Raw genomic sequence first — 27480 nt, 5'->3', positions numbered from 1 at the left:
TATGCCACATGGTGAATCCAAAAAAACAAAGGCAATACAAAAACAATGCTGGTTATGCTTTTGTGTTTTTTTTTTTTTTTTGTTCATCTCTCCTACCCAAAAAAATGCAATAAAAAGTGATAAAAGATAGTCATATGACCAGTAAAAACCACAGCTTGTCTCACAAAAATAAGCTCTCGCACAGCTCAGTTGACAGAAAAATGTTTAACCTACGGCGCTCCCGAGTTTGGCAGTATAAACATTTTTTTTTTCAAAGTTTATTGTATAAAAGTAATAAAACAATATATATTTGGTATCGTCATAACAGCGCAGACACTGAGCGCAAGTCGGGGGAAGAGAGAAAAACAAAAGCTCAAAAAAAATGCATATTGCCATTTCTGGAAGGGGGTATTGAGGTAATCGGTCACAGTTTGGGTTCAAACAGCTGTATTTCACTGTCTGTATACAGACCACAATGTGTGAACTGAACACTGGTCATGTGAGTCAAACTTACATCCACGAACGCATATATTGGGCTGTAAATTTTGTTTTCTGAGCCACTTATTCAGTCCGTGCATTGCGGTCCGTATACAGACCCGGCCACTCAGGTATATTAGACCATATAGAATACAGAGGGAAAGCTCCTGGGTTTTAAAGAAGAACTGCAACAGAGCTCCTAACTATGATACGCCATGTATGGAACTGATATCTGCCTATAGAGCTAAGAGGCCTTCAAGCTTCCACTAGGCTTTAAAGAGGATCTGTCATTTGCTCATAAAAATTAGTTAAATACCTTGTAAAAGTCCCTCGGCTCCCCTGATTTCTTTTCCATTTTGCGCTACGTTGCTCCCAGACGCTTCCAATCACAGCTCGTTGGTGTCGGGGGGGGGGGGGGGGGGGGGGAGTTGAAAGCTCATGGAGAAGCCACTGCAGAAACGCCCAATTGCACTACAAGCACAGATTTCACATACTGCGCTCCAAAAGCAACAGATGTGAATATCCCTGCAGTGTAGCGCCACAGCTCAAAAATGAGCTGCAGAATCAGGGGGCTCAGGAATTTTTACAAGATATTTAACACAAAAATTCAAGTAATTTTTTTCTCGCTGTTATTGGGCCATATCAGTGGAAAAATAACGAGTATTTTTTTTTTCCCCATTTTTTATGACCATAAAAAATGACTAAGATACACTTTAAAAATTTGTTCCCCATTCTGTAACAAATATTTCTGTATATTGGACTTATATATATATATATATATATATATATATATATATCTCTTTATTATAATATAAAATATATATATAATAACAGTCATTGAGATTGATTGGTGGCATTTTTTTTTACCTGTTTTTATGTTTCACTTATTTTACACATTATGCCCCCCACCCTCAGATCATAAAAGACCTTTTTAGGGGACACTTTTTAAATTTTTAAATATTTTTATTTTCATCTTATTTCCCCTGTAACTATGGCTGGTATATTAGCCCCAATTACAACGGAAATAGCAGAGCTGTCTGGGTTTCACATGATCACGGAGTATGGAGGAGGAGGCACTGAGGAAGCACTGACAATTACTGCATATACAGTGCTTCTTTAGCGCTGTGTATCCAGAAAAAGCACAGGCAGTAATTAACGTGTTCTGACTTCTCTATGGGAACTTCGGCTGTCTCTGACGGCTGATCTGTGCTTCCACAACTCCAAAAAACATCACTGAAGAGTAGGCGTGGGACCGGTCGGACATTTAAAGTCAATGGGCCGTCCTGACGCTTAAAGTGTAACTGCATTTTTACATCAGTCCGGGTGTGACACAACTCTCCAATCGGTAAAAGGAGGTGGCATATGTATATAGTTGATCTCTGAGAATGAAGACTCAATCCCAAATTTTCCCCTCACCCATGACAGCACCATACAAGCGAGTAGGATCCGCCCCTATTACTGGACAGGAAACCCTGAGCAAAAAATAAAAAGGCAACTCTTACTTCCTCCTTCAATGTGGTTTCCTGTCCTCAAAGATGTAGAAGCCTGGAACACCAGTGAGTCATGGAACACCAGTGAGTCATGGAACACCAGTGAGTCATGGAACACCATGCTGTGTTCTATAGCAACCGCTTGTAAATGGCAGTGAGCAGGGGCCCAGTTGGGCTCTGAAATGCTAACATCAGTCTGGAAGAATCTACATTTAATGATTCGTACCTACCTGCGTTTGTTTGGCCTAGGCCTCATGGCTGGGCCTCATGGCCCGCGCATTGAGCCGCATGGCTAGCGTATTGAGCCGCATGGCTGGGCCTCATGGCTAGCGCATTGAGCCGCATGGCTGGGCCTCATGGCTAGCGCATTGAGCCGCATGGCTGGGCCTCATGGCTAGCGCATTGAGCCGCATGGCTGGGCCTTATGCCAATTCAGGTCTGGGCTTATGTCTCATGTTGACCTGTCTGAAGGTTTTTTCAGACTGCTTCATAGTTGCGGAAAACCCTGCCACGTTAGGTCTAGGATTTTCCTCCGCTGTCTGCCTCACGGTGAGTCGCCCGGTTAGCCAGGCAACTTGGGGCTTGTAGTTCTGTTTTCACTAAGGTCTCAAAGCTTCACTACCCTTTACTAGCAATATTACTTATATTGGTAAGGAGGTTTTCTGGACAATGCCCTCGGTCTGGGGTGATTCTGTTAGATACAGTCCAAAGGATAGCTGCTGAGTAACAGGTCCAGTCAATCCCTTATACTTGGATAGCATATTGAACTAGTCTGCATTTAACTTCTATGTCCCAGTGATCTTCTTGGTAAAGGTGTGAATGGGGGCGCTAAAAATAATAATGCCAATTTAAGTCCAGTTGATCTTCACAATCTAGGATCATTAGTAACGTAACACAGGTTGAATAAAGACCTAGGTCCATCAAGTTCAACCTTTCTCCCCCAAATTGTACTCCGGTACTAACTTACTGGGACTAGGCCTCACAATTCTTACCATTTTTATTATAACTGCACTATTATAATTATAATGAACCAGTTTATAATTTTTTAATTAGTTTTATTTTTTTTGGTATTTCTAATAACTGTATTACTAAAATCCCTACACTTAAAAACTGTTGATGCAGAAGAAGGCAAAATCCAGGACCCATTTCAGCCAGTTTGCATCAAGGAAAAAAAAAAAAAAATTCCCTCTTGACCCCGAGAAAAGGCGATCAGTACCAGAACCCTGGATCAAATGTATTACCATAGGTGTAACATTTTGTCTAATTTAACCCACAATGTTATGTGTATCGAGGAAATCATCCAGCCCTTTATTTTTTTTTTTTGTGAAAGCTGTTAGTGTCTGCCATTACTACCTCTTGTAAAGAATTCCACAGTCTGACTGTAGAGAACCCTTTCCTATTTAGGTGCCGGAATCGCCTTTCTTCCATCTGTAAGGAGTGCCCCCTGGTCCTTTAGTATGGTCTTTTGGAGGGAATATGTCATGTGCTAGTCCTTTGTACTGACCACATACATATTTATACATGTAAATGAGATCTCCTCTGAGGCGCTGTTTTTCTAAGCTAAACAAGCTCAACTTTTTCAACCTCTCATCATATAAGGCCTCCATCCTTTTAGATGAACTGGCTGATAAACGGCTACAGCTCAGCCCCCCCCCCCCTCCCTTTCCTGGTTGAAGGTGCAAGAGGGACATGACTGCGCTAAAAGCTTAAAGAAACCAGTGTAAGTCCAGTTAAAACTCCTACCTGGAGTCTTCAAATGACCTTTTGGACGTTAAGTGATTTAAACTCTCTCTACCCCATATCACCCTGAAAGGTAATGGTAAGAGGAGCTGTGAGTTGTACTTACCGGTTGGGGGGCTGGGGCAATTTGTGTTCTCAATCTACCCTCCTGGTATGGAATGGTAAGATAAACTTCATTGTGCCAAGTAAGGCAGCACTACCGATCGCCCTTCCAAAGGGAAGAGTGAGCTGGACTTGCCGGTATAGATGGTTGATAAACCACGAATTGCCTCAATTTACCTTCCTGATTCGGAATGGTAAGATAAACTTGATTGTAATGAGTCAGGCAGCACTACCTGTCTGCTCTCCTAAGGGAGGTACGAGTTGAACTCGCCGGTATGGGACTGACGAACCAGTAAATATCCCAGTCCATCCTCCTAATGGAGTTGCCCGACAGACATGATTTGGTAAAATTATTTCAAGACCAGTGTATCCTCCCAGTTAGAAGTGGGGCAGATGGACTAATTGGAAATTAAGTCAATGGAGCCATATTACACAATATGTATATTCTTGGGATTGAAGTCATAAACTGGTAGACTCCAACTAAGTGGCGAGTTGGTTAAATGTCCAGTCAGTGCGCTCTTGGAGTGATAAGATGGCAACTCTGCAATAAACCTATAAAAGGAGGAATCAGTGGATGAGTTAAAATGTACCCATGAGACTCCTGTGTCGAAGGAGAAACATCTTTGCTAGTTAAGACAAATGCCTTCACACTGAGGTAAGACCGTTCTGATAATTACTCAAGCACAGGATGATACGTACTTGAGGTACATGTTTAACGGGACGGGATGCTAATGCCTTAGCTTAAGACAATCTGAGATTTGACCAATACCATAAGAGATCTATATCTTTCTGAATGAGTTTCTTCGGGGAAAAAAAGTGTATCAGAGGTGATGGTTATCACTCGATTTACTTAGTTTCTTTGCTTGAAAACTAATCTATTTTGCATTTGAACTATTTTCATCTAACAATCTCCGTGGTTGGATTATATTAACATCCATTTAAATTGCAGAATTGATGCTATTATAGGGGGATAGCGTAAATACGATCATCCTTGCATGAACGGTGGATGTGACTTTTCTTTTGGAGTAGCTCATATCTGTGTTTTGCTCTTTCTAGTTGTATTAGCTCTTGGAACTTGGCTAGATTGTGGTAGCTAGAAACTCCCCAGGATGGAAATCTCGAACTATAAGTGTACATTCTTCTTAAATACATTTCTTGGGGGGACTTAACATTACATCCTAAGAGATATAAAGTACTAAATATTTTTGCTGGTTTTGGAATCCCCATTTTGTCAATCTGGGATGCTCTATCTAATATTGATAGCATAGAGTTGGGTAGTTTTGAACAATTGTGATCATTGGCCCTAGAAAGGTTTCTTACGGCCCAGATCTTGGCGTTAAGTGTGGCCTTCAACCTTGCATATAAGTGAAGTCTCTATATCCCAGAGAAGGGTCTATATTTAAAGGGGAAACCGTGTTTGTAAAAATCCTTTTTACTCTTGTTGGCACTTTAGGTTAAAGCTCCAAATCGATAGATATCATTCAATCAACAAAATGTCTAAAACTTTCACAATCTTGCTTCTTGAAGCACTATCCGTTGAAGGAGGATATTCCTGGGATCTTTCTTCAGGTATAAGATCCTGTAAGGGTGCTCCCTCCCTATTGAAGGATTCCGTTGTTATCGTCTCTCATATGGTGCTGTCATGGGTGAGGGGAAAAATAATTAATTGCTTGTAATTTGATTTTCCTGAAACCATAACACCACCCTAATTTTCCCTCCCTCTGGCTTTTGGTTGATGATGGTTTTTAGTCTTCTCATCTCACAATGAAGAATGGGCTTGAGTGAATGTATAAATAAGAATGATGATGAATTGGGTAACTTGCTTGACTCCTGGAAACCACATTGAAGGAGGAAGTGAGAGTTGTCTTTTTAGTTTGTGCTCAGGGTTTCCTGTCTGGTAATAGGGGCGGATCCTACTCTCTTGTATGGTGCTGTCATGGGTTTCAGGAAAATCAAATTACCGGTAAGTAATTATCATTTTTCTATTGAGTTTGTTTTCAGCCTTTGTAAGGAGCAGTGCTGACGTGAGCGCTTCTAGCACTGCCTTTTAGTGATAAGCAGGAGCCTAAACACGAGAACCTCCACAAATTAAAACTTCTACCACGCCGATGTGCTTTACATGCTATAGCCACTTTTGACAAACTGAGCTCCCTAACGGATTCTCAGTTTACTCCTTCTGCAGCCAGTAATAAACTGTGCAATTCAATTGCTATTGAAAACAAACTGTGCCAAATTGTTCATGAAATCCAATTACAAAAATTATTTTTAGCCAAAAATATATGCATTTAACTAAGAAAAAATTACCCGCAAAAGAGGGTCAGTCCCTTTTTTTTTTTTTTTTTTTTTTAAGGCTGATCAGTTTTTGTCTTCATATGTCACAATGTTAGAAATAATAAGGCCGGGGATCAGCGACGTGCTGGATTGGCCACATTTGCTCCGTGACAATTTACTGTTGCATAACGATAAAGGGCAAAGTCTCATCTATTACATTTCACTGCAATGTGTCAGCTTCCACTTGACCTAGAAACAACTCTCTCATTACACAGTGTAACTAGATGCCCTTGTACCACAGACTTCAGCTCCACAATGCTGCATTTGTTCCCGCTCGGGCTTGTATTCCTGACATTATGAGCAATGTTTCGGTGGAGAAGGGTATGGACTCGATAAAGAGACAGTCACCATTTATTGTTTTACAAGATTTCACCTCCCGTACATGATTTTCTGTACAGTAGATAAAGTGCCATCCCTCATACTGATCTATCACTATAACCTTGCTTAGGAAGCATACGGTCATTTCTCTTTGGCAGGGAACAGTGGCAGAACTTAGAGCTTTTTATAGGATTGTCCCCACTCATAATGGCGGCCATTCCAATTGTAGATATGTGTCAGATACTTGCTTTCATCCATTGTGTTCCTCAGATTGCTCTCCATGTGTGGGTCATCAGTGTCTTCAAGGCATGGTGTCTGTCAGCACTAAATAACTGTTCAAACCAAGCACAGGCGCTCGGTGCACCCTTGGCCAAACCGTTCCGTGCACCTTCCTTCCCACATACTTGTTTCCCATCTGTAGTCTCCTTCATTGACAAATCTGGCCTTACTAGAGGCCCATGAGGGCAGAGATAGATGTGGGAAGGTGCAGTGAATTATTCGGCCACACCAAGGGTGCACCGAACAGGCTCCCTTGAACCGTCATATTCTATAGCGTAAAAGCAAGTCCCGCTCCCCCCTCCCATAGACTGAGGTTTTTTTTATGAGGCTAGACCGTTTTTAAATGGAACCCGAATTGGCAATCAGCTGATCTCCATGGGCACAACTTCTCTAACTCATCGCAATCGGCTATTAGCAGGAAGATGCCTCTACCCCCGACATCGCCCTTTCTAGCAGCAAAAAAGACTCCTGTAACTTTAGGCTCGTTATTATAAGAGCAGTTCTATCAGTGTTCTGCTCTGGTTCATAGAGGGGGTCCCGAAGAGACACTCCCTTTAAGTGAATCCGTCAGCAGGTTTTTGCTATGTAATCTGACAGGAGGATGCTGTAGGTAGGAGCAGAGACAAGATTCTAGCGAAGTATCACTTAGTTTACTGGGTGCAGCAGTATTGATTAGAATCCGTTTCCTCTGCTGCAGATCTAGCAGAGCTCACAATGTTGAGCCCCATGTAATCCTGTCTATATCACTGATTTGGCAGTGTATAGGGTTTTTTTGACAGCTGCTAATCAGTGGTGGGGCAGAGTTGGACCAGTAGGCACAAGACACCTAGTCTTTTAGTGATAATATCCTACTGATAAAATACTGATTTTATTGAAGCAAAAATACAGCCCAGTAAATGACACCTCATTGGAATCAGGGTCTCTGTCCTTACATCATGGTGTTCTCAGATAGGATAGCTGTCCAATTTCCATTAATGAGACAGGACATTTTCATTGTGGGGGTGATAGTGAAATTGCTGAGTATTTACAGCCACATCTGTAGCATAAATTAATATGCCCAATCAATGTAATATGTACAGTTTTTTCCGCTGGATAATCTGCATTGTTGTATGATTTAATGAGCCATTCGCAGTTTCACTGTACCGTCCGTGTGTACTTACACGTGCATGGCTTAATCTTCTATGTGAACAAACCTCATGTCTTGTAAAAGCATATAGATTGTGGATGATTTTGCTGGAAGGAATGAAACTATTAAAATATTCAAACCAGCACCTGATCTTCTGCCTTGCAATTCACAAGCTGTAGGCGGCAGCTATAAGGAAGGTGGTGAATAATCAAGACTTGGTGGTAGTGATAACGGTGGTGCAGACCATAATCTTCCCTTACAGCTGGTGCGTGTCCAGCTCTCACATTTACAGCCTTCCCATGCTCCATGCATTCCTAGTATGGGCTGCACAGGCTCGCCAGCATTGGCCTGGAGGTTACCTATATACTATACTTGGTGCTGCACAGATGGTATTTTTAACCCGCCTCACATTTCACCGCTTATGTGTCTGTCAGTCCTATTCCTAACCTGCCCTGAATATCAGATCTGTGTCCTCAAAATACCTCGCTCTGATTTGTGCCTTTCTTTAGCCATTTTCGGCTTTCTCCCGTACTCTTGTCCTCATTGGCTTAAGACAATTATAGCTGACCTGAGCAGAAGGAAAGACCGGTTTCCAGCATGCCGGGCTCCTGTCAGTTCAGTTTAGCATTGTTATAATGGTCAAAATATAAAATACACATTGAAAATTGTAGCCATTAATGATGCAGTCCTTCTTAAAGGGATCTCTGCCCTTTTCTTTAAATTTACATATGGTTGCCAGACTCCTCTTCGGCTCTTGTCACTTGACAGCTGCAGCAAATCTATAAGTTTAGATTTGACCTTTTATTTAAACTCCCATTTGTGAAGTTAAATCAATTAAAAAATTTGCCAATGTTTTTGTGTGGGTTTCTTTTTTTTTTCTCCGAATATTACAATTGGCCACTGGAGCTTTTTACTTTCTGTCCCCTCAGGAACAGTTTTCATCAGGCTCGTTATCAGAGGCAAGATTACAATGGCTGGTAACCCCTCTATACTCAGCTGATGACCCAGAATCCACCAATTACAATAAGTGCTGGCACAGCTCCTCTGCACCCCCTCCCTTCATTGTGATCTTTCCACACGCTCATAAGATCTTCCAATTGAAAAAATTGGGGTCTGGATCTGTTCATTGTGGCTATTGTGCATGTGGTGTTTTCTGAAATAGGAAGTTAGTGTAAAAAAAAAAAAATACAAACAGAAAAACCTGTGGCCACTGTGAAAATTGCAAGATTTCTATTTTTTTATTTTTCATACAGATTTCAATATATAAAACTCGTTTTTTTTTTACCAAACAAACCTTTTAACATACAATCGTGATGAATGCTTAATTTAAGGCTACGTTCCCACAATGAGCTTTTATCACGTTTTTGACGCTGTGTGTTTTCCCTGCGTCAAAAATGCAGCGTCTTACAGTTCTAGCAAAGTGGATGGGATTTCTATAAATATCATGCTCACTGTTCTTTTCTTTTTAACACTGCGTAAACTGACCTGCGGTGCATTTTTCAAATCCGCAGGATGTCCATTTCTCTTGCGGGTACTCTGAGTTTTCTGTGTGCATTTTACCCATTGACTTGCATTAGGTGCGGAAAATCCGCAGCAAAAAAAACGCACATGCACAAATGACGCGCCCAGGGGATGATGGGGGGGAACGACTCGGAGCCCGGGCCTTGTTGTTGTCCTTGGGGAATGTCGCGGTGGCCGGCTCCCGGGCCCGTACCCTGGGGTCACTTTTAAAAGCAAGGGAATGGGGGGAAAGGTGTATGGGAAAGGGGAATGTTCGTGACACCACCCGTGGTGTCTGGTGAGGATCACCAGCGTTGCTACAGTTCTCTGAGGCCGGTGTTCAGGCAGCTTAGTTGATGCTGCTCCCCACAGGTGGAGCGGGGTCTCAGGGCAGTGTAGAGAGGGATGCAGAGTAGAGCGGTGGCGGGTGCAGAGCCGCGGAGGAAAGAACAGAGGCAGTAGTTGAAGTTATCCAAGACTTTTACTCACGGTAGTGTTTTCTCAGCTCAGAGCTTCTCTCTGCTGTCACACGGTGAGCTGCGGCCGGCAGGGTGGGGTTCAGCACACTCCAGGTAGTTCAGGAGCACTTGACAGGACCCCCGCTCTAGTGTGTTCCTCTCTAGTTGAACTTCTCCCGCCTTGTGTCCCCCACTGAGTCCCGTACGGGTACTGCGATGTCCTTTATGGGTAACGTGTAGTTCCCGGACAGACTGGGTGCCCTTATTGGTGACTGGTGGTGAGAACGTGGCGTTAGGCCGGGTCCCTCTGGATAAACTCAGAATAGGGTATACAGGTGGCGACTCCACTCCGTCCGTATCCCCCTGGGATCCACATAAGCCTCCGGACTTTTCCGACAGAGACGTGAAGTGCAGTGTCAGATAATCGGGGACCTGTCCCCCTCTTGTGGCAGTGTCTCTCTAGCTGGGCCAGAATAAGGTATGCAGGTAGCAACTCCACTCCGTCCGCACCCCCTGAGATCCTTTCGCCTGTGGAGCCTATCTCCTCTGCTCCCCTCCTGGGCCTTCTTGGTTGGACTAAGACCGGGGACAGAGCCGGTTATACTCTGCCCCAATCCCCCGTCTCGAGGCCTGAGACCGGGAACCGTGGACCCCTCAGCCGGCTGCAGCTTTGTGCTGACTTGCCGTCCCAAAGACCCACGACCAAAGACCCGGTTCATAAAATGGCCTCCAGCTATATATGATTCTATTAAGTGCTAAGGTAAAGTGCTTCCTCCACCCTCACTCACTACATGGTTCCCCCTAACTTTGGTTCCCCCCAACTCCTCCATTCAGGCCCTGGGCAGCACTATGGTGCTTTTGGCCCCCTTCAGAACTGGAGTGGTGTAGTGTTGAGTGTCCTGTGTGGTACTCCATCCTTACCTTGGAGAGGAGATGCCACAACTCGTTCTGAGGTGCAGTACCCCTGTGGCGACTGAACCCTCAGGGGCGCCACACAGAGTGTTACGGAGGGGATGGAGAAGACTAGATTCTGAGGAAAACTTAGGAAGGGAGAACAAGGAACAGTTATATTAAGGTGATGGGACAGTCCTAAAAAAAAAAATTGTTTTTAAATGCTTAAAACTGTAAAGAAGAAATTCATTTTCTGGGATGGAGCATTCCAGAAAACTGGCGCAACACAAGAGAAGTCTTGGAGACGGGAGTGTGAGGTTTGGATTATAACAGATGTTATTCTTGGGTCATTAGTGGAATGGAGAGTATGGGTAGGTTTGTACACAGAGATGAGAGAGGAGATGTAGCTTGGTGAAGAACCGTGGAGAGCTTTGTGTGTAAGAGTGATGAGTTATATTGTACTCTTTAGCGGAAGGGCAACGAGTGCAATGACTGTCACAGGGTGGAGGTATCTGTGTAATGGCTGGACAGAAATATGATCCTGGCTACTTGCTTTCAGGATAGTATGGAGCAGGGAGAGTTTAGTATGAGGGAGACCGATAAGAAGAGAGTTGCATTAGTTCAGATGAGCATGAATAAGCGTGACAGTAAGCTTTTTTTTGCACAGCCAAAGGTATGGAAAGGTTAGATTTTACAGATGTTTTGAGGTAAATGAGTGATTGGATATAGGGACCAAAGGAAAGATGTGAGTCAAATATAACCCTGAGACAGCGAGCGTACTGCTTGGGAGTTGAGGTAGAATCATCCATGGAAATGGCAATATCTGGTATAGGTAGGTTAGTAGAGGGAGGAAACACAAGAAGTTCAGATTTGGAAAGATTCCGTTTCAAAAAGAGGAGATCTTGTTGGAGACAGTAGAAAGACGGTCACTGGTATCTCCAATATGTAAAAAAATATTTCACTGTCGTGTATTACTTTTAATACCTGGTTCATATGAGCATCGTGACTTAAGATTTTTTTTTCTGCCTGTGTATACAATTATAACCCATAGTACAGAAGTGGGATAGGAACATCGCATAAGTGATGAAAACAACTGATGCAGTTAAGTTTTAATTAACTCTGTACAAAGTTTGTGTTTTCCATGTAGATTTATGTAAGTTATTTCTTTTTTTTCAGGAATTTATTTTAGCTGAAGATTACAACAAAATGAACTCCACAAGAACGTACTCTGGTAAGAGCGTCAGTATAATAATCGCCAAAACTTTTATTACTTTTTCGATTGTAGTACCCGATATGTTTTTCATAGAAATAATTCTAGGACCAATTTCCCGATTTTAGAACAGTAATTTCAGTAAGACCTCAGCAAATAAGACACATTTAGTTTCACTTTTTTTTTATCATTCTATCCGTGGTGCTGCAAAAGCATTTTCTACAGCACAAACAGGACATGTTTACATGGGACGTATTTGCAGCGGAAAATTTTACAGTGTCTCCTCCGTATGTAGCATAAAATGAGTGGCGCTGTACAATTTAAAGTACAGCCTGTCAATTCTTCTTGAATTTATTTTTTGTTCACCAAAGATTTTACGTCCTGCAATGTAGAGCACAAAATCTCCTTAAAATTTGTAGCAAAAAAGTGTCATTTGGTATTGATTTTGCCTCCGTTGATTTTTCTGCAGTGGATATGTATTGTTTGGATGTATACATACTATTCTGAGTGAGTGCAGTTACCCTTCAAGTGTTTTTCTAAAGTAATGGCATGCATTGTAAACTACTTAGCCTGTTCATTTGCCATCAGCTTAAAGCAGGGATGTCAAACTCGAACACAGAGGGCCGAAATGAAAAACTTGGACAAAGTCGCAGGCCAACCAGTATACAGGATAATGGGCCCCGCGTAGGCCTCCATACAGAATAATGGGCCCCGCGTAGGCCTCCATACAGAATAATGGGCCCCGCGTAGGCCTCCATACAGAATAATGGGCCTGACATTGGGGTGGCGGTTCTGGTGTTGTGGGGCAAATATCACCCTGCGGGGCCAGATTTTACCCACTGGCCAGAGTTTGACATGTATGGCTTAAAGCTATTCCAGCTTTGAGCCCAACAGCTAAGTTACTTAGTTACTTAAAGGGGTTCTCTCATGTAGGCTGCCTCTCTTTATATGGTATACACTTGAGACCAGTTATCACTTCAGTGAACTCCAGGCGTCCATGTATTACTTACTTAATTAGTCATTTATTTGAATGACCACCATGTTATATTAAATTTACCGATGTCCGCTGCAGAGGAGACATCTGGCCACAGACGAGGCTTTATTGGAAAAATTAGCTTTTTTTTTTTTTTTTTTTTTTTTTTTTTTTTTTCTTTTAATCAGGGTTGTCATTTACACTGCAAGATTATCGTGAACGAGCGCTCATACGAACACTTGTTTTACGATTCTTTTGCAGTGTAATCAGGCTGCCGGTCACCCAGCAAAATGCTCGTTTGTCGGGAGAAATGATCTTTTCTGCTTCAGATAAGATCATAGTTCTTGGCAGCACATTGTCCTCTATAAACAGGATTTGCTCTGGTGAGACTATTGCCAGCCTATGCATCATTAAGAGCCGCCTGATCGGTGGTAGTTTTATTACTGCTGGTTGGTTTGTTTACAGAAATCTTAAAGGATATTCCCACAAATGAAAGTTAATTTTAATCAATAGATCTTGAAATAATAATTTCCACAGTTGGATGTGTTTAAATATAATGTTCCTGTGCTGAGATAATCTTATAAATGTTCCCCTGCTGTGTACTGTGTAATGGCTGTGTCTGACCGTACAGGAACATGGTCTGATCATACCACATCTCCTGGGCAGGGGAGGAAGCAAAAGAGTATACAGACATTACAAGGATCACAGCTGCTGCTTTCTGTGAGGTAAAACATTTCCCTGCCAGATTTTATACAATGTTTTACTTCAGAGAAAGAATCAGCTGTGATCCCCTGCTGTAATGTCTGTATAGTCTCTTTTGCTTCCTCCCCTGCCCAGGAGCTGTGGTATGATCAGACCATGTTCCTGTACGGTCAGACACAGCCATTACACAGTACACAGCAGGGGCACATTTATAAGATTTTCTCAGCACAGGAACATTTTATTTAAATACATTCAATTGTGGAAATTATTATTCCAAGACCTATTCATTTAAAATCAACTTTTGTTCTTGGGAAAACCCCTGTAAGGGTCTGTATTGAAGACACTAAAATATCTGTGCTTTTTAAAAAGAAAAATTGCCAAAATTATCACAATTCAGATTAAATTCTAGTCCTGAAAAAAAGACTGAGGAGGTATTACAAATTTTGGTTTGGGGTCACGTTGAAGTTTTCGGAACGCCCAGTTCTCCAGAGAAAACATGAAATTGTCATTCTTCAGATATGAAAAGTCCTCACTGCCATTTTCCCTCAAATGTGATACTCCTTGTATGGCAATACTGATTTTAATGTTATTGTGTCTGTGGAGCGCAGTACAGTACTGACAGTGACTACGTCTTATTATTGCCATACAGCGCACCAGAGCAGAGTAACCAGGGTCCTCTTCATTCTGGAGATGGAGTGGATGCTGAGCACTGGTCAGGACAAGCTCTTTACCTGGCATTGCTCAGAGACTGGGGAACGCCTAGGAAACTACCGCACAGCAGCCTGTGCGTCATGTCTACAGTATCCTTTTAGAGTCCAAGTCCATAAAAGTGGGACTTCATTGTGGTAAGTGCACAATCTCTTATCATTCTTGATTCTTCTACATTCTAACTCCATCACGAGAAGTTTCATCTTTCGTGTCTGACACAGTGGATTTTGGTCAACTGAACCGGTCACACATGTAAAATAGTAATAAAAAGTAAAAAAAAAAAAAATCTAAACTGTTCCAACAACACTAATCTCCACTTACATATTAGATCCAAAAATAAGCATGTTGTAGAAGGCAAGGGACATACAGTGGGGTAAATAAGTATTTGATACACTGACGATTTTGCAAGTTTTCCTACCTACAAAGAATGGAGAGGTCTGTAATTTTTATCATAGGTACATTTCACCTGTGAGAGACAGAATCTAAAGAAAAAACAGAAAATAACATTGTATGATTTTTACATAATTAAATTTCATTTTATCGCATGAAATAAGTACTTGATCACCTATCAGCCAGCAGCAAGAATTCTGGCTGTCACAGACCTGTTAGTTTTTGTTTAAGAAGCCTACTCTGCACTCATTACCTGTATTAATTGCACCTGTTTGAACTTTTTTCCTGTATAAAAGACACCTGTCCTCACACGCCATCCTCTCCACCATGGCGAAGACCAAAGAGCTGTCTAAGGACACCAGGGACAAAAAATGTAGACCTGCACAAGGCTGGGATGGGCTACAATACAATAGGCAAGCAGCTTGATGAGAAAGCATCAACTGTTGTCACAATTATTAAAAATTGGAACAAACACAAGATGACTGTCAATCTTCCTTGGTCTGGGGCTCCAAGCAACATCTCAACTTATGGGGTAAGGATGATTCTGAGAAGGGTCCGGAATCTGGAGGGACCTGGTCAATGATCTGAAGAGAGCTGGGGACCACAGCCCCAAACATTACCGTTAGTAACACACTACGCCATCATGGATTAAAATCTTGCAGGGCACGCAAGGTGCCCCTGCTAACGCCAGCAAATGTGCAGGCCTGTTTTGAAGTTCGCCAATGACCATCTGGATGATCCAGAGGAGGCATGGGAGAAGGTCATGTGGTCAGATGAGACCTAAATAGAGCCTTTTGGTATCAACTCCACTCGCCATGTTTGGAGGAAGAAGGATGAGTACAACCCCAAGAATACCATCCCAACCGTGAAGCATTGTGGAGGAAACATCATACTTTGGGGGCGCTTTTCTACAAAGGGGAGAGGAAGACTGCACCGTATTGAAGGAAGGATGGATGAGGTCATGTATGGTGAGATTTTGGTCAACAACCTCCTTCCCTCGGTAAGCGCATTGAAGATGGGTCTTAGCTGGGTCTTCCAACAAGACAATGCCCCTAAACACACAGCCAGGGCAACTAAGGAATGGCTCCCTAAGAAGCATTTCAGGGTCCTAGCCAGTCTCCAGACCTGAATCTAATAGAAATTCTTTGGAGGGGGCTGAAACTCAATGTTGCCCAGCGACAGCCCCGAAACCTGAAAGATCTGGAGAAGATCTGTATCGAGGAGTGGGCCAAAATCCCTGCTGCAGAGAAATGTCTGACCTCTGTAATTGCAAACAAAGTTTTCTGTACCAAATATTTAGGTCTGTTTTTCTATTGTATCAAATACTTGTTTCATGCAATAAAATGCAAATGATGTAAAAATCATGCAGTGTGACTTTTCTGGATTTTTTTTTTTTTTTAGATTCTGTCTCTTACAGGTGAAGTGTACCTATAATAAAAAATTACAGACCCCTTCATCCTCTGTAGGTGGGAAAACCTGCAAAATCGTCAGTGTATCAAATACTTATTTACCCCACTGTACACCATCTTGGTTAGCATGGATAATTGTGCCCGAAATAGACCATCTTGCTTTTATAACAGTAACTAATCAACAACAGGAAAAAGTAAACTATAGAGAAAGAAAGGACAAAGCAAAACAGAGCAGAGTGGGAAAAGCAAGGAGTTGGGGTTTAGTTCACCAGTGGGATGATATAAGAGGTGATTTACAACTGCCAAACGAGCACCGATCCAACAGTATAGCAAGTCAATTATTATATTATGTTATAACAGCTGCACCCTAATTTACATGTCCTTCAGTTCAGTGGAGGTCCGGACCCTGAGACCCCACCGATTTGTTTAAAAACATGCTTTGTAGCACTCTGTTCAGTAGGCTGAAAATGTCAGCTGGTGCAGGAGCTCAGAGCGGCTCATAGTTTCTACTGAGCGTATACTCTGCCCACACAGGAGCTCAGTGCTTCTCATTGTTGCACTGAGTACATTTTTATGCGATCTTCTCGGACCCCCACCAATTAATAAGTAAGTCTGGGTATAGAAGTTTTTTTTTTTTTTTAAAATATCTATTTTTACAGATGGTGATGCAGACAGTATGGGGATAAATAATAGTTAATACAGTTGTTCACTTGCCATACAGCTTGTTTGTCGGCAGCACGTCGTCTCTTTACACAAGGACATGTGCAGTGATGATTTTTAGACCCACAAAAACAATGTGATCAGCAGCTGGTCGCTGCCATACATAAGCAGGTGTCTTACTAATGCTTGTTAGGCAGATTATTGGCTGTTGCCATATATGAGTATCTGTTTTGGAGTACCAATTGAATATAGAAATATGGTGAAGGGTGACTTGGGTACAACAGCTGATATCCGGAACAGAGGGGTTCACAGCGTCCCATGTAATAGGGCATCAGGTTATGAAGCCTTGTAGTCTGATTTGCCATTTATTTGACCTCTTAGAGAGGATTTATAGAGCGTTCCTAGTAGAGGGACTTGCACATTATATGCTGAGATGCATACAGCAGGTGAAAAAAGTATTGAACACGTCACCAATAAATAATTTATGGACTTCTATGGTTTGAGTTCTTTGGCTGTGTGGATTGGATGAGTTGTTACCAACATCCGGTGAGAATTTCATGTCAATAGCACCTTTAGAAATATATTTACTTAGAAAATTGATGATGTGTCCAATACTTATTTCACCCACTGTATTCTGAGCAGCAGCTGTGGCGGTGCGAGTTACCTGCTTACCACGGGAACCACTTCCTATTGCCTACAGCTCAGTGACTCCAATTACAGCAGCTATAATTGAGCAGAGTCTTGTGTTCTGCCAAGATGATGAACAATGCATTATTAACTATTCAGTGCTCTGTAAATAAGATGGCTTTACTGCCTTCATTTCATCTTCCGGTTACACAATAAAGTCTAGAAGCTCTTGAGGTATAAAGAAATATAATGCTTAAAGGGAATGTTTACTTTTTTTGTATGGGAACTTAGTAGATGTGTTTTTGGGTACTTGGAGAGATTCTAGTCATAGCAGGTTGTCAACTAATTTTGTTTTTAAGAGCGGCACTTTCTGCAACATTTGCTTGTGGAGCTGCAGGTTCAGACCTCAGTGGGTGTTCTCCTCCCCCCATCCCTACATGCATGCTCTACAAAATACCTTTTCTTTTTTCCTTTTCTCCTCAAAGCTCTCTCTCTCATATCTCAGAAACCTCCTCCAGGGTATACTGCTATAGTTCCTAATACCGATTTATAGTCCCAAAGCATGCAGCATTTCCTTTTTACTTATGACCAAGGCTCTGTCCTAGGACCCCTACTCTTCTCAATCTATACCCTTGGCCTGGGACAGCTCATAAAATCCCATGGCTTCCAGTACCATCTGTACACTGATGACACCCAGATCTACCTCTCTGGCCCAGATGTCTCATCTCTGCTGTCCAGAATCCCAGTGTGTCAATGGCTGTGTACCCACTATGCGTTTTTTAAGCGTTTCCGCAGCGGCAATTCCGCTGCAGAAACGCTTAAAAAACGCTTGGTAGAAGGTCTGCTATGTTCCCCAATGATAATCCGCATGCTGTGCACATGCTGCAGAAATTTCCACTGCCGATTTATCATTGCGGAAAAATCCGCAGCACTACCAGTTATCATCAAGGAAGATGTTGATCGGGCATGACCAATTTTGGACTGCCAATCACTTTGTTCTTCTGGAGATAAGATGTCGGTCAGTGACTTTCTTATAGAGGACACAGGAGCGCTCAGCTCTTTTGTATGGGAGACAGCTGAGATATACGTTGGCCGTACAACTGGTCTCCGCATCGTTCGGCTGGGCTGACAGCTGTCTAATGTGTATGGCTGGCTTTACTTGGTGATTTGGTCCTACTGATCATAATACTATCTATATCAATATCCACACATACACACATTTTCTGGGGGTTTTTTTTGGGGTGGGGGGAGCAGTGCAATGTTCCATGATGACTCGAAACAGAAATTGTTCTCAGAGGGCCACAAAAGCGAATACTCAGTGGGCTACAGGCCTGTTTCATGCTTTGATGAACACTGTTCTTCTACATTATTTATGTGCACTGTATACAATTCTATTTTACACTAGCTAGCTCTCCTTTAAAGAACTTTTTCTTTGTGTGTCTGTTCCTTGACTGTGATGTACCAGATTTGATGTGGAGACGAGGCATGTGTTTGTAGGCGACCATTCAGGGCAGGTCACTATTCTAAAAGTTGAACAAGACAACTGTAGCCTCATTACTTCTTTTAAGGGACATACAGGTGAGTGATTATCAGTTACTAGGTATTGCTCTGTTTTGGTGATGGAACAATTTACCAACTTCAGAGGACCAATTATCGATTTGCAATGCTAGCTTCATCCATGTTGTCTTGACTGAGTGTTCCTGCATATTTTAATGGGGAGAGGAAAATAAGCTGCTGCCAGACCCCTCTGTTAGTGGCTTATTTCCTGCAGGAGTAAATTATCTGGTATTATAAAATGTAACATGCCCAATCCTCCTTTTCCCTTTACAGATAGTTGTGAGGGGGGGGGGGACTCCATATGTTTTAATTATTTGTCCGACAATTGTCCAATATTTGTCGGAATGGCTGCCCATACCTGGTCATTGAACTATATCACCATCGCCGCAATCAAACGTTCATTTGTTTCATCACATAGGTTGATCTAACTTTTTTATGTGACTTCTTCCCATGTAAGTAGGGGATCTGCTGGTGACAATTTGCAAACCAAATGGGGACTAAATGATTGACTAGATTAGCGATTGTTTCCCTCCTCCCACATAGAGTATGAAAAAGGACCTCTTAAACAAGCTCTGATCAGCTTGTTATATCGGTATTCTGCCCTCATTATAAGAAAAAAATCTGTTGTTCCTAGTCACCACTGATCCAAAATCTGAAACCAAATTTCTAATGATTTGTTATGCATAACTAATGTTATAACATGGGCTTAAATATAAATTGTGGTTCATGTCCCTGTGACATCTGATATCTAGTAGAGGATTTAGATACATCATTACAGTGACTGTAATATTGATTACCCTGCACTAACGATAAAGATGAATGTCTATGAAGTCTGCATTTATGTTGGCGCCCTAATGCAGACTATTGGCTTTACTATAGGACTCTTCCCACGGGGAGAATAGCCATGTTGTGTCTTTCGTTATCATTTTCTTTGATGAATGAATCCTATATAGACATCACGTAGAGAGATGCCTATAGTTCCAATTTTGGCAGTATTGGCTCACACTACATTATTCTAGAATGTGCGTTTTGTTTTTTCCACATCGCGTTCATCATTGGGTTTAGATTGCGCTAATCATCTAGGAATTAGCATCAACCTCTAATTACAGCAATTTACAAGTACAGACTTTCTCTTTAATCCCCCGGTGTTTTTAGCTGTGGGCTTTTTCCATGACTGGTGTGACGGAGCTGGCTTCTACTGCCTTTTGTATTGTGTTTTTGACTTTGCTTTTAATCTGTGCAACTGTGTTGTCACTTGTCAGCACCAGTGCCGGCTATACACCGGCCGATCCTGCCACATACTGAGGTCAGAGAGGCCGAATATATGTCCAAGAGATCCAAATACCTGGGTGGCCAGATCATAGCCTCCCCTGCATTTTACCCTCCGTGCTGATTGATACATGCACTATTACTACCTGTCTGTATAGACCCTATTTAACGGCTCCATTCTATTAATAACATTTATATTAGCCCTCACATATGGTAGGAACTTAGATGATATATATGCATCCAAAGTTACTGCAAATCACTGTATTAACATTTTTTATTCCTGAAAAATCACTACAAAGTGCCGGCCGCTAAGTGTCTCTTTTCTGTTTAGCTCACTGTCTACTGCCTGTTGTCAAGAATAATCCATCCCCAGCAGAAGAGACTGATGTGAAATGGGGGCGGCATTTGTCTTTGCTACTGCTATCTTTTTTTTTTTTTTTTGTTTAAAGTTCGTCCTGTCTTTACAGAGAGGCAAACTTTCTGTTTGGGGCAGGAAATACATTGGAAACGGGCAAGAACAGTGCATGCTGGGAAGTGAGGGAAGTTCCAGCAAATATAGGACTGGTAAAATACTGATCAAGTGGAAGCACCCACTAAAAAGTGGATGGCAAGTTACAGTGATGTGTGCTCTCGTATGACAGATTGTGGCTTGTTTTAAAATCTGAGTCTGAGCTTTAGGCTATGTGCCCACGTTGCATTTATGAAGCAGAAAATTTCTGCTGCATAAATGCAAGTCCTCTCCCGGAAAAACGCATGCGGAATTCCGCACGCATTTTTCGCGCGTTTATCACGCGTTTTCCACATGCGGAATTGCCTTGCGTTTTTTATGCATTGGACTAAGGCAATTCCGCTTGCGGAAACGCAAAATTAAATGACATGCTGCGGATTTTTGAACGCGGCATAAACGCTGCGGAAAAATCCGCAGCATGTGCATAGAAGTTGCGGAATCCCATTGGGGACCATGGGGTGCGGATTACCATGCGTTTTTCAAGCGTTTACGCTGCGGAAATTCCGCAGCATATACGCTTGAAAAATGCTACGTGGGCACACAGCCTTAAAGTGGATGCAATTTTATCCAATTAATAAGAGGAGACAAAGTGCTTGTAAAAGCAAGTAACTTTGCAGTTTACCTCTTAAAGGGAATCTGTTAGCAGGTTTTTGCTATGTAATCTGAGAACAGCATGATACAGAGTCAGACCCTGATTCCAGTGATGTGTCACATACTAGGCTACTTGTAGCTGTTTCTATAAAATCGGGGTTTTATCAGCATAGATTGTGTGTGTGTGTGTATAGATGCCTACACTCCTCAACATTGAAATGTTGGAAGGAAAAGCTATGGAATTCATAGGATGGATAGACGTGTTAGTGATAGTCAGCTGTTGGAAAAAATAGAAACAAAATTGTCAAAACATCTAAATTTATTCAGTGTCTGGTATGAGAACCACATGCACAAATCCCTGCACTTGCATGTCTTGGCTGCTATCAGTGAGGTTTATAGTTGTCTGAGAGAGGTTCTGCCATGCTGAATGCATTTGGGCATGGAAATCCTCAAGATCCGCTGCTGGCAGCTCCCTTTTCAATTGTCGACCAATGATGTACTCGATGGCAGACCAGTCCAGAGATGCTGCAGGCCATGGTAGGACGTTTAGGCCACACAGTCTGCGCACAGTAGCATGAGTAACATGCTCACGTTGTTCTTTGAAAAACTGTTCCTGGGACACTTTGGAGAAATGTCTGCAGCTCTGTTTCCATGACCAAATTAATGTAACCCTACACCATATTCCCGGTAGTAGTACTGATGTGAGGTTTCCTCGTAAAGCTTATAAACTGGTCTGCTGATAATGTGGACAGTGCCTGAAGAGGCCTTCACAATGTGGCATGAAAGTGTCCCAGAAACTGTTATTCAACAAGACTTCACACCACATGTTGCTCTTACTACTGTGAGCAGCCTGTGTGGCCAAAATCTGCTACCATGGTCTGCAGCGTCTCCGGACTTGTCTGTCATTCAGCACATCGAGGATGTCATTGGTCTGCCATTGTACAGGGAGCTGCCAGCAGCGGATCTTGATGATTTGCTCATGTGGATTCAGTGCGACAGAACAAGTGAAAAGATTTCTGCACCTGGTGCTCATACTCGATACTGAATAAATAAGTTTTGAAAATTTTGTTTCCATTTTTTCATCAGTAGCCTATCATTAACATATCTATCAACCCCATGATTTCCATAATTTTGACTTTTCCATCCAACATTTCAATGTTGAGATGTGTTGTATATGTATGTATTTTATGATATATATTACACATACACAGACCTCTTATTCTACCGCATGTCTCTCTGTATTTATACACGCTTGTTATAAATTTGTTAAGGACTTGACAGAATTGTGCTCATGAATGTTGACCGCCCTGTTCTCATTTCCTTAACGGAAACCTGTCAGCAGGAATATCCATGTTAAACTAAAGGTATGGGCAGTATGGTGCTGTCATACTGAATATAATACATACCTTTAGTGTTAAAATCTGCAGCCTGGTTTTTGTTAAATCTTAATGATAAATTTCGGGTTCCTCTGTGCTTTGGGGCGGGATTGTGTGCGTAGGGTCTTCGGCTCATAGGGCTCAGCCATGGCCCCTCCGCTGCCTCTGTTGTGTTGATTTAAATTTTGGGCTGGCGGTGTCTTAGCTGTGGGCGGAGCACTCACTGGTGCGGTTTTCTTGAAAATGGCACCGGCACATGTGCAGGTCGACCTCCGGTGGTCTTCAGGTGCTGGTGGTGGAGCATGCGCAGAATGAGATCTCTGCTTGACATTGAGCCGAGATCTCATTCTGCGCATGCGCCACCACCAGCGCCATTTTTCTGAAGACTGCACCAGCGAGTTCGCCGCCCACAGCTAAGATGGCGCCAGCCCAAAATATAAATAAATTCAACAAAGGCAGCAGAGGGGTCGTGGCTGAGCCCTCTGAGCCGAAGACCCTACCCACAGTCCCGCACTGAGGAAACCGAAATTTATCATTATGATTTAACGAAAACCAGGCTGCAGATTTTTACACTAAAGGTATGTATTAATTCAGTATGACATCACCATACTGCCCATACTTTTTTAGTTTGATTTGGATATTCCTGTTGACGGGTTTTCTTTAATATTCCCTATACCGTGCACTCCTCTGACCGTCCATCTTCTGAAGTGCACTTTATTATTACTTCTAGAGCAGAACTTGTTCACATAAGCTCCCAGAAGTGTCCAGTGACTTACGATGTGTTGTAGTAACCTGTAATCCTCCGTCACTATTAACCTGTTCTTCATTCCCAGCTGGTGTGACGTCCTTGTGTTGGGACCCGGTACAGAGACATTTATTTTCGGGCAGTTCTGACCATTCCATTATCATATGGGACATCGGGGGCCGAAAAGGAACCGCACTAGAACTGCAAGGACATCAGTAAGAAACCGTTCACCACACAGTAGGGCACATTTACTTACATTCTATTGAAAAATTTTATTTCCTGAAGACTTACAGATTCTCTTAGGCTCGCTAAACATCTGCGTTGCAGGCTTTGTTGGCTAGCTTGTCGGGTTTGAAAACTGGAATATCGCTTCGTTGGGATCGGATAGGATGCGTTAACGCAGCACGTTCCTAGCAATGCTCATCTCTCGACAATCTTGCAGTGTAAACAAGCAGCTGATGAATAAGAAAAACACTTGTTTGTCGGGTGAAATGATTTTTAAGCTTGCAACATACTGTAAAGAACAATGGCAGCTTATGCGCACTGAGCAATCTATTACAGATCTACTACAGACCGCTCAGTGCGTGTCATTTAGCATGGTCTGCCTGTGTAAACCGGCTTTTAAACGACTTTGCATATATTTAAGGATTGGCGATTCTTTAGTGTCATTTTTGAATCATTTAAATGGACCCTTACACATGGAAGACACAACACAGATACACAAATATCCTTAAAGGGAAGCTATTGTCAGAAATTGACTCCTTGTCGAAATCGGGTTTTTGTGTTACATGTATTTGATCTGGAAAAAAAAGAATCCGGCTTCGGAAATCCCATAAAATGACTACATTTATTAGAAAGTATTAAAAAAGGTACACGATAAGCATAATTGTCACAGCCCCAGGTGGGGAGACAACCCGGGCAGACGCGTTTCAGACCGTCCAGACTTTAATTATTGCTGCCGGCTCTGCGGGTTCTCCGTCCATTGGAATCCTCCTAGGGTGAGCTGACTATTTTTCTTCTTTATATTATTTGTATTATTTTTATTTCTTTTTTACTTTTAGCAATGTTTTATTCATATCACAAGCTTTATTAAAAAAAAATACAAAATTAGTAATTTTGCAATTTTCACACTGGCCATTGAGCTTCTTTTAGATCCTACCCTTTCAGGAAGAGTTTACAGAAGTTTTCTTATCAGAGGCAGGATTACAATAACAGGTAACGCCTTTATAAAACTCCACCAATCACAATAGGCGATGTCACAGTTGCCCTGCTCACCTTCACAATGACCTCAGCACACACTCATTAGACACATCAGTACAAAAGTTGCGGTTTAACTATTACAGATAATGTACATGTGTTATTTCCTGAAACAAAAGGAAGTTAGTCTAAAAAAGGTCGGTGGCCAGTGTGAAAACAGCAAGATATTTATTTTAAATACAGATCGAGCCATGTTAAGGAAAATAACAAAAATCTGACGAGATCATTTTCTGATGATAGGTTCCCTTTTAAGCCTGCATGTCCTCTTTTTTTTTTTTTTTTTTTTTTTTTTTTCTCCCCTAAAGAAGAAAAAAATTAGTATTTGTGAATATGTGAAAATTTTTCGTGTATCTTTTTCTGTGGAGAGAAGTTTCCCACCTTTTTTCGCAAGACATTTGCATCGGTGATAAATGTTTGGCAGCTGGGGACCCCACTGATCACAGGAACAGGGGTTCCTTACCAAAGTTGGTATTGAATAGAGTCCTCCTGCTGCTCCATCCAGGTCTGATGGAAATTGTACTCTGCTTCTCTTATAGGACCAGGAATGATTTAGAAACGGTGTGTGACTGTGCTGCTGCAATCCAATTAGATCTTGAAAGGGGGGGTCAGAATCCTTGTTCTTACGATCTATAGGGGTCCTTAGAGGATAAAGATTTGATCCCTGCCATTTGGATAGGTGGTAAATGTCTTTCCCTTGTAATAAGCCCTATAGCATACTCCCAAACTAGACAAAGTTTTATGCAAGAAACTTAATTTGCATTGCATGAGAGATACTATAGCTGCAGCAATTTCTTCCGCGCATTCATCCTGGGAATCTGTAGTAGTATGCAGCTTTACATTTTCAGCTTTCTATGTAGATCTTTTTTTTTTTTTCAGTGCTATCACACAGATCTTACAATCTAAATTTCCATACATGTAATAGTCACGATTTACCGTTGAACCCATGACAACGGTTGCTGCTGTTTTTCTTTTGTGTCCAATGATCAGTGAGTTTTTTGTTTTTCTTTGCTCACAATCCCACGGAGGATCTCGGTTGCACCCGGGGAGGCCATCTAATGGCTGTCGCCTAGAAACTGGTCATGAGACATAACAGCCGCTTCTGGAAACTAATCTCTGCCGAGGAATGATTTAATATCTTTGACTTTAGACACTTCTTTTTTTTTATATACTGGGAGAATTCTTCTTTTATTTCACACGACCGCTCGAGTGCTGGAGCCGCATTTATGCTGCAGTATCTCACAGCCCTTGTAGTATGGTGCTGTCATGGAGGGGGCTGAATAGCAATCACCGCATTTAAAGGGGGAAAACAAGAAATGGTCTGACCAGCACAGAATATTGGGAATCCATGGAATGATTAAAGGCAGCTTGTTGACTCGTTTTTATATTACCCCAAGTTAGTTGAACTTCGATGATATCAATCTGTCCAGTTATGAAGCAGAAGCAATTGTGATTCGATTTCACCTGCTTTGGTGCAAATAAAAGTGACAACTGGTGCTGTAGAGACCAAGACCAGCCTTAAAAAGGGAATAGTTTTACTAGTGGTGGCCACAGACAATTCCCCTCTACACATTTTTTGGATAAGAAAGTGGTTTTGCTTTTGTCCCCATCACGATTGGTAGCATTAGGCAGTACCTGCAGCCCATTCACGGTGCACAGGTAGTCCAACTCCTCCAGGGTGGCTCATCCATACGTATCATCACAAGAAGGTTTGCCGTGTTTCCCAGTTCAGTTTGAGGAGCATATAATGGTACATGACCATAACGGTATCAACCGAGCAACAGGAACACCTATCTGCTGCTTTGTGTGAGGAGGAACAGGACGGCCACTGCCAAGCCCCCTACAAATTGACCTGCAGTTGCTACTGGTGTATGTTTCTGACCGTTTGTTCAGAGACCAAGGGCCTGTTTCATCAAGACTGGTGTTGTTCACACTGGTCATGAGGGGGTATGCCGGAGTCTGACACAGTGCGCGCCTCGTCACAAATCCTACTCCAGACCCTTTTGGAGTAAGATTTGTGGCGTAGCGAACACCGCCATTCGTTCCTCACTAGCTCCACCTATTTTGTCGGAACTGGGAGAAACTGGTGTGAAGACACCAAAAGTGGCAAAATTTAGGCACATCTCCGAGTTGCGCCTAAATTTTCTGGCCTTTCAAAGCTTTTATGCCAGAATTTTGGCGTGAAAGCTTTGATGCATCAGGCCCAAAGACTCCCCAAAGCACCATGCAGCTCGACTAATATTCACCAGTGATCACCAAAATTGGCAGCTCTGCCAATGGTGCCCTGTCGTCTTCACAGTTAAGGGCAGTTTCATGCTGAGCACGGATCTGGAAGATTCTGGAGATGTCGTGGTGAACATGTATGCTGCTTGCAGCATCATCCACGATGACCGTTTTGGTGTTAGGCCAGTTATGCTCTAGGGAGGCATAATCTTGGTGGGTCGTACAAGCCTCCATGGGATAGCCAGCGGGACAATAACTGCTGTCAGATACCCTCAGAGTTAGACAGACCTTGCGCTGGTGCATTTAGCCCTGGGTTCCTCCTGCTGCAGGATAATGCCCAGATTGTGTAGGCAGTTCCTGGATGATTAAGACATTGATACCATTGACCAGCGCTCACATTCCCCAAACCTAAATCCAATTGTGTACTTCTGGGATATTATCTGTCCGTGCATTCAACAATGCCAAAAGTGCCATAGACTGTCAAGGAGCGAACGGATACACAGGTCTGGGAGAAGATCGTCCCACAAGACAGCACCTTCTGTCTGAGAGGGAGAATGGCCAGACATTGTCAGGAGTGCATATAGTCA

General features: G+C 42.4%; 1 protein-coding gene across 1 annotated transcript in view; it reads left to right on the top strand.

Annotated features, from left to right (window-relative positions):
* WDFY2 (WD repeat and FYVE domain containing 2) overlaps positions 1-27480 on the top strand; it is an 86529-nt gene that overhangs the window by 35693 nt on the left and 23356 nt on the right. Inside the window, exons 4-7 of the mRNA XM_073662637.1 lie at positions 11868-11922; positions 14226-14376; positions 18836-18948; positions 23505-23631. Coding sequence (XP_073518738.1) covers positions 11868-11922; positions 14226-14376; positions 18836-18948; positions 23505-23631 — 446 coding nt within the window. The remainder of the gene's footprint in view (positions 1-11867; positions 11923-14225; positions 14377-18835; positions 18949-23504; positions 23632-27480) is intronic.

The sequence above is a fragment of the Phyllobates terribilis genome, unplaced genomic scaffold (assembly GCF_046119375.1).
Source record: "Phyllobates terribilis strain yellow unplaced genomic scaffold, ASM4611937v1 Scaffold_2__4_contigs__length_985480577, whole genome shotgun sequence".
NCBI lineage: Eukaryota > Metazoa > Chordata > Amphibia > Anura > Dendrobatidae > Phyllobates > Phyllobates terribilis.
The sequence above is the reverse complement of the archived record's forward strand: the minus strand, read 5'-3'. Positions and strand labels throughout refer to the sequence as shown.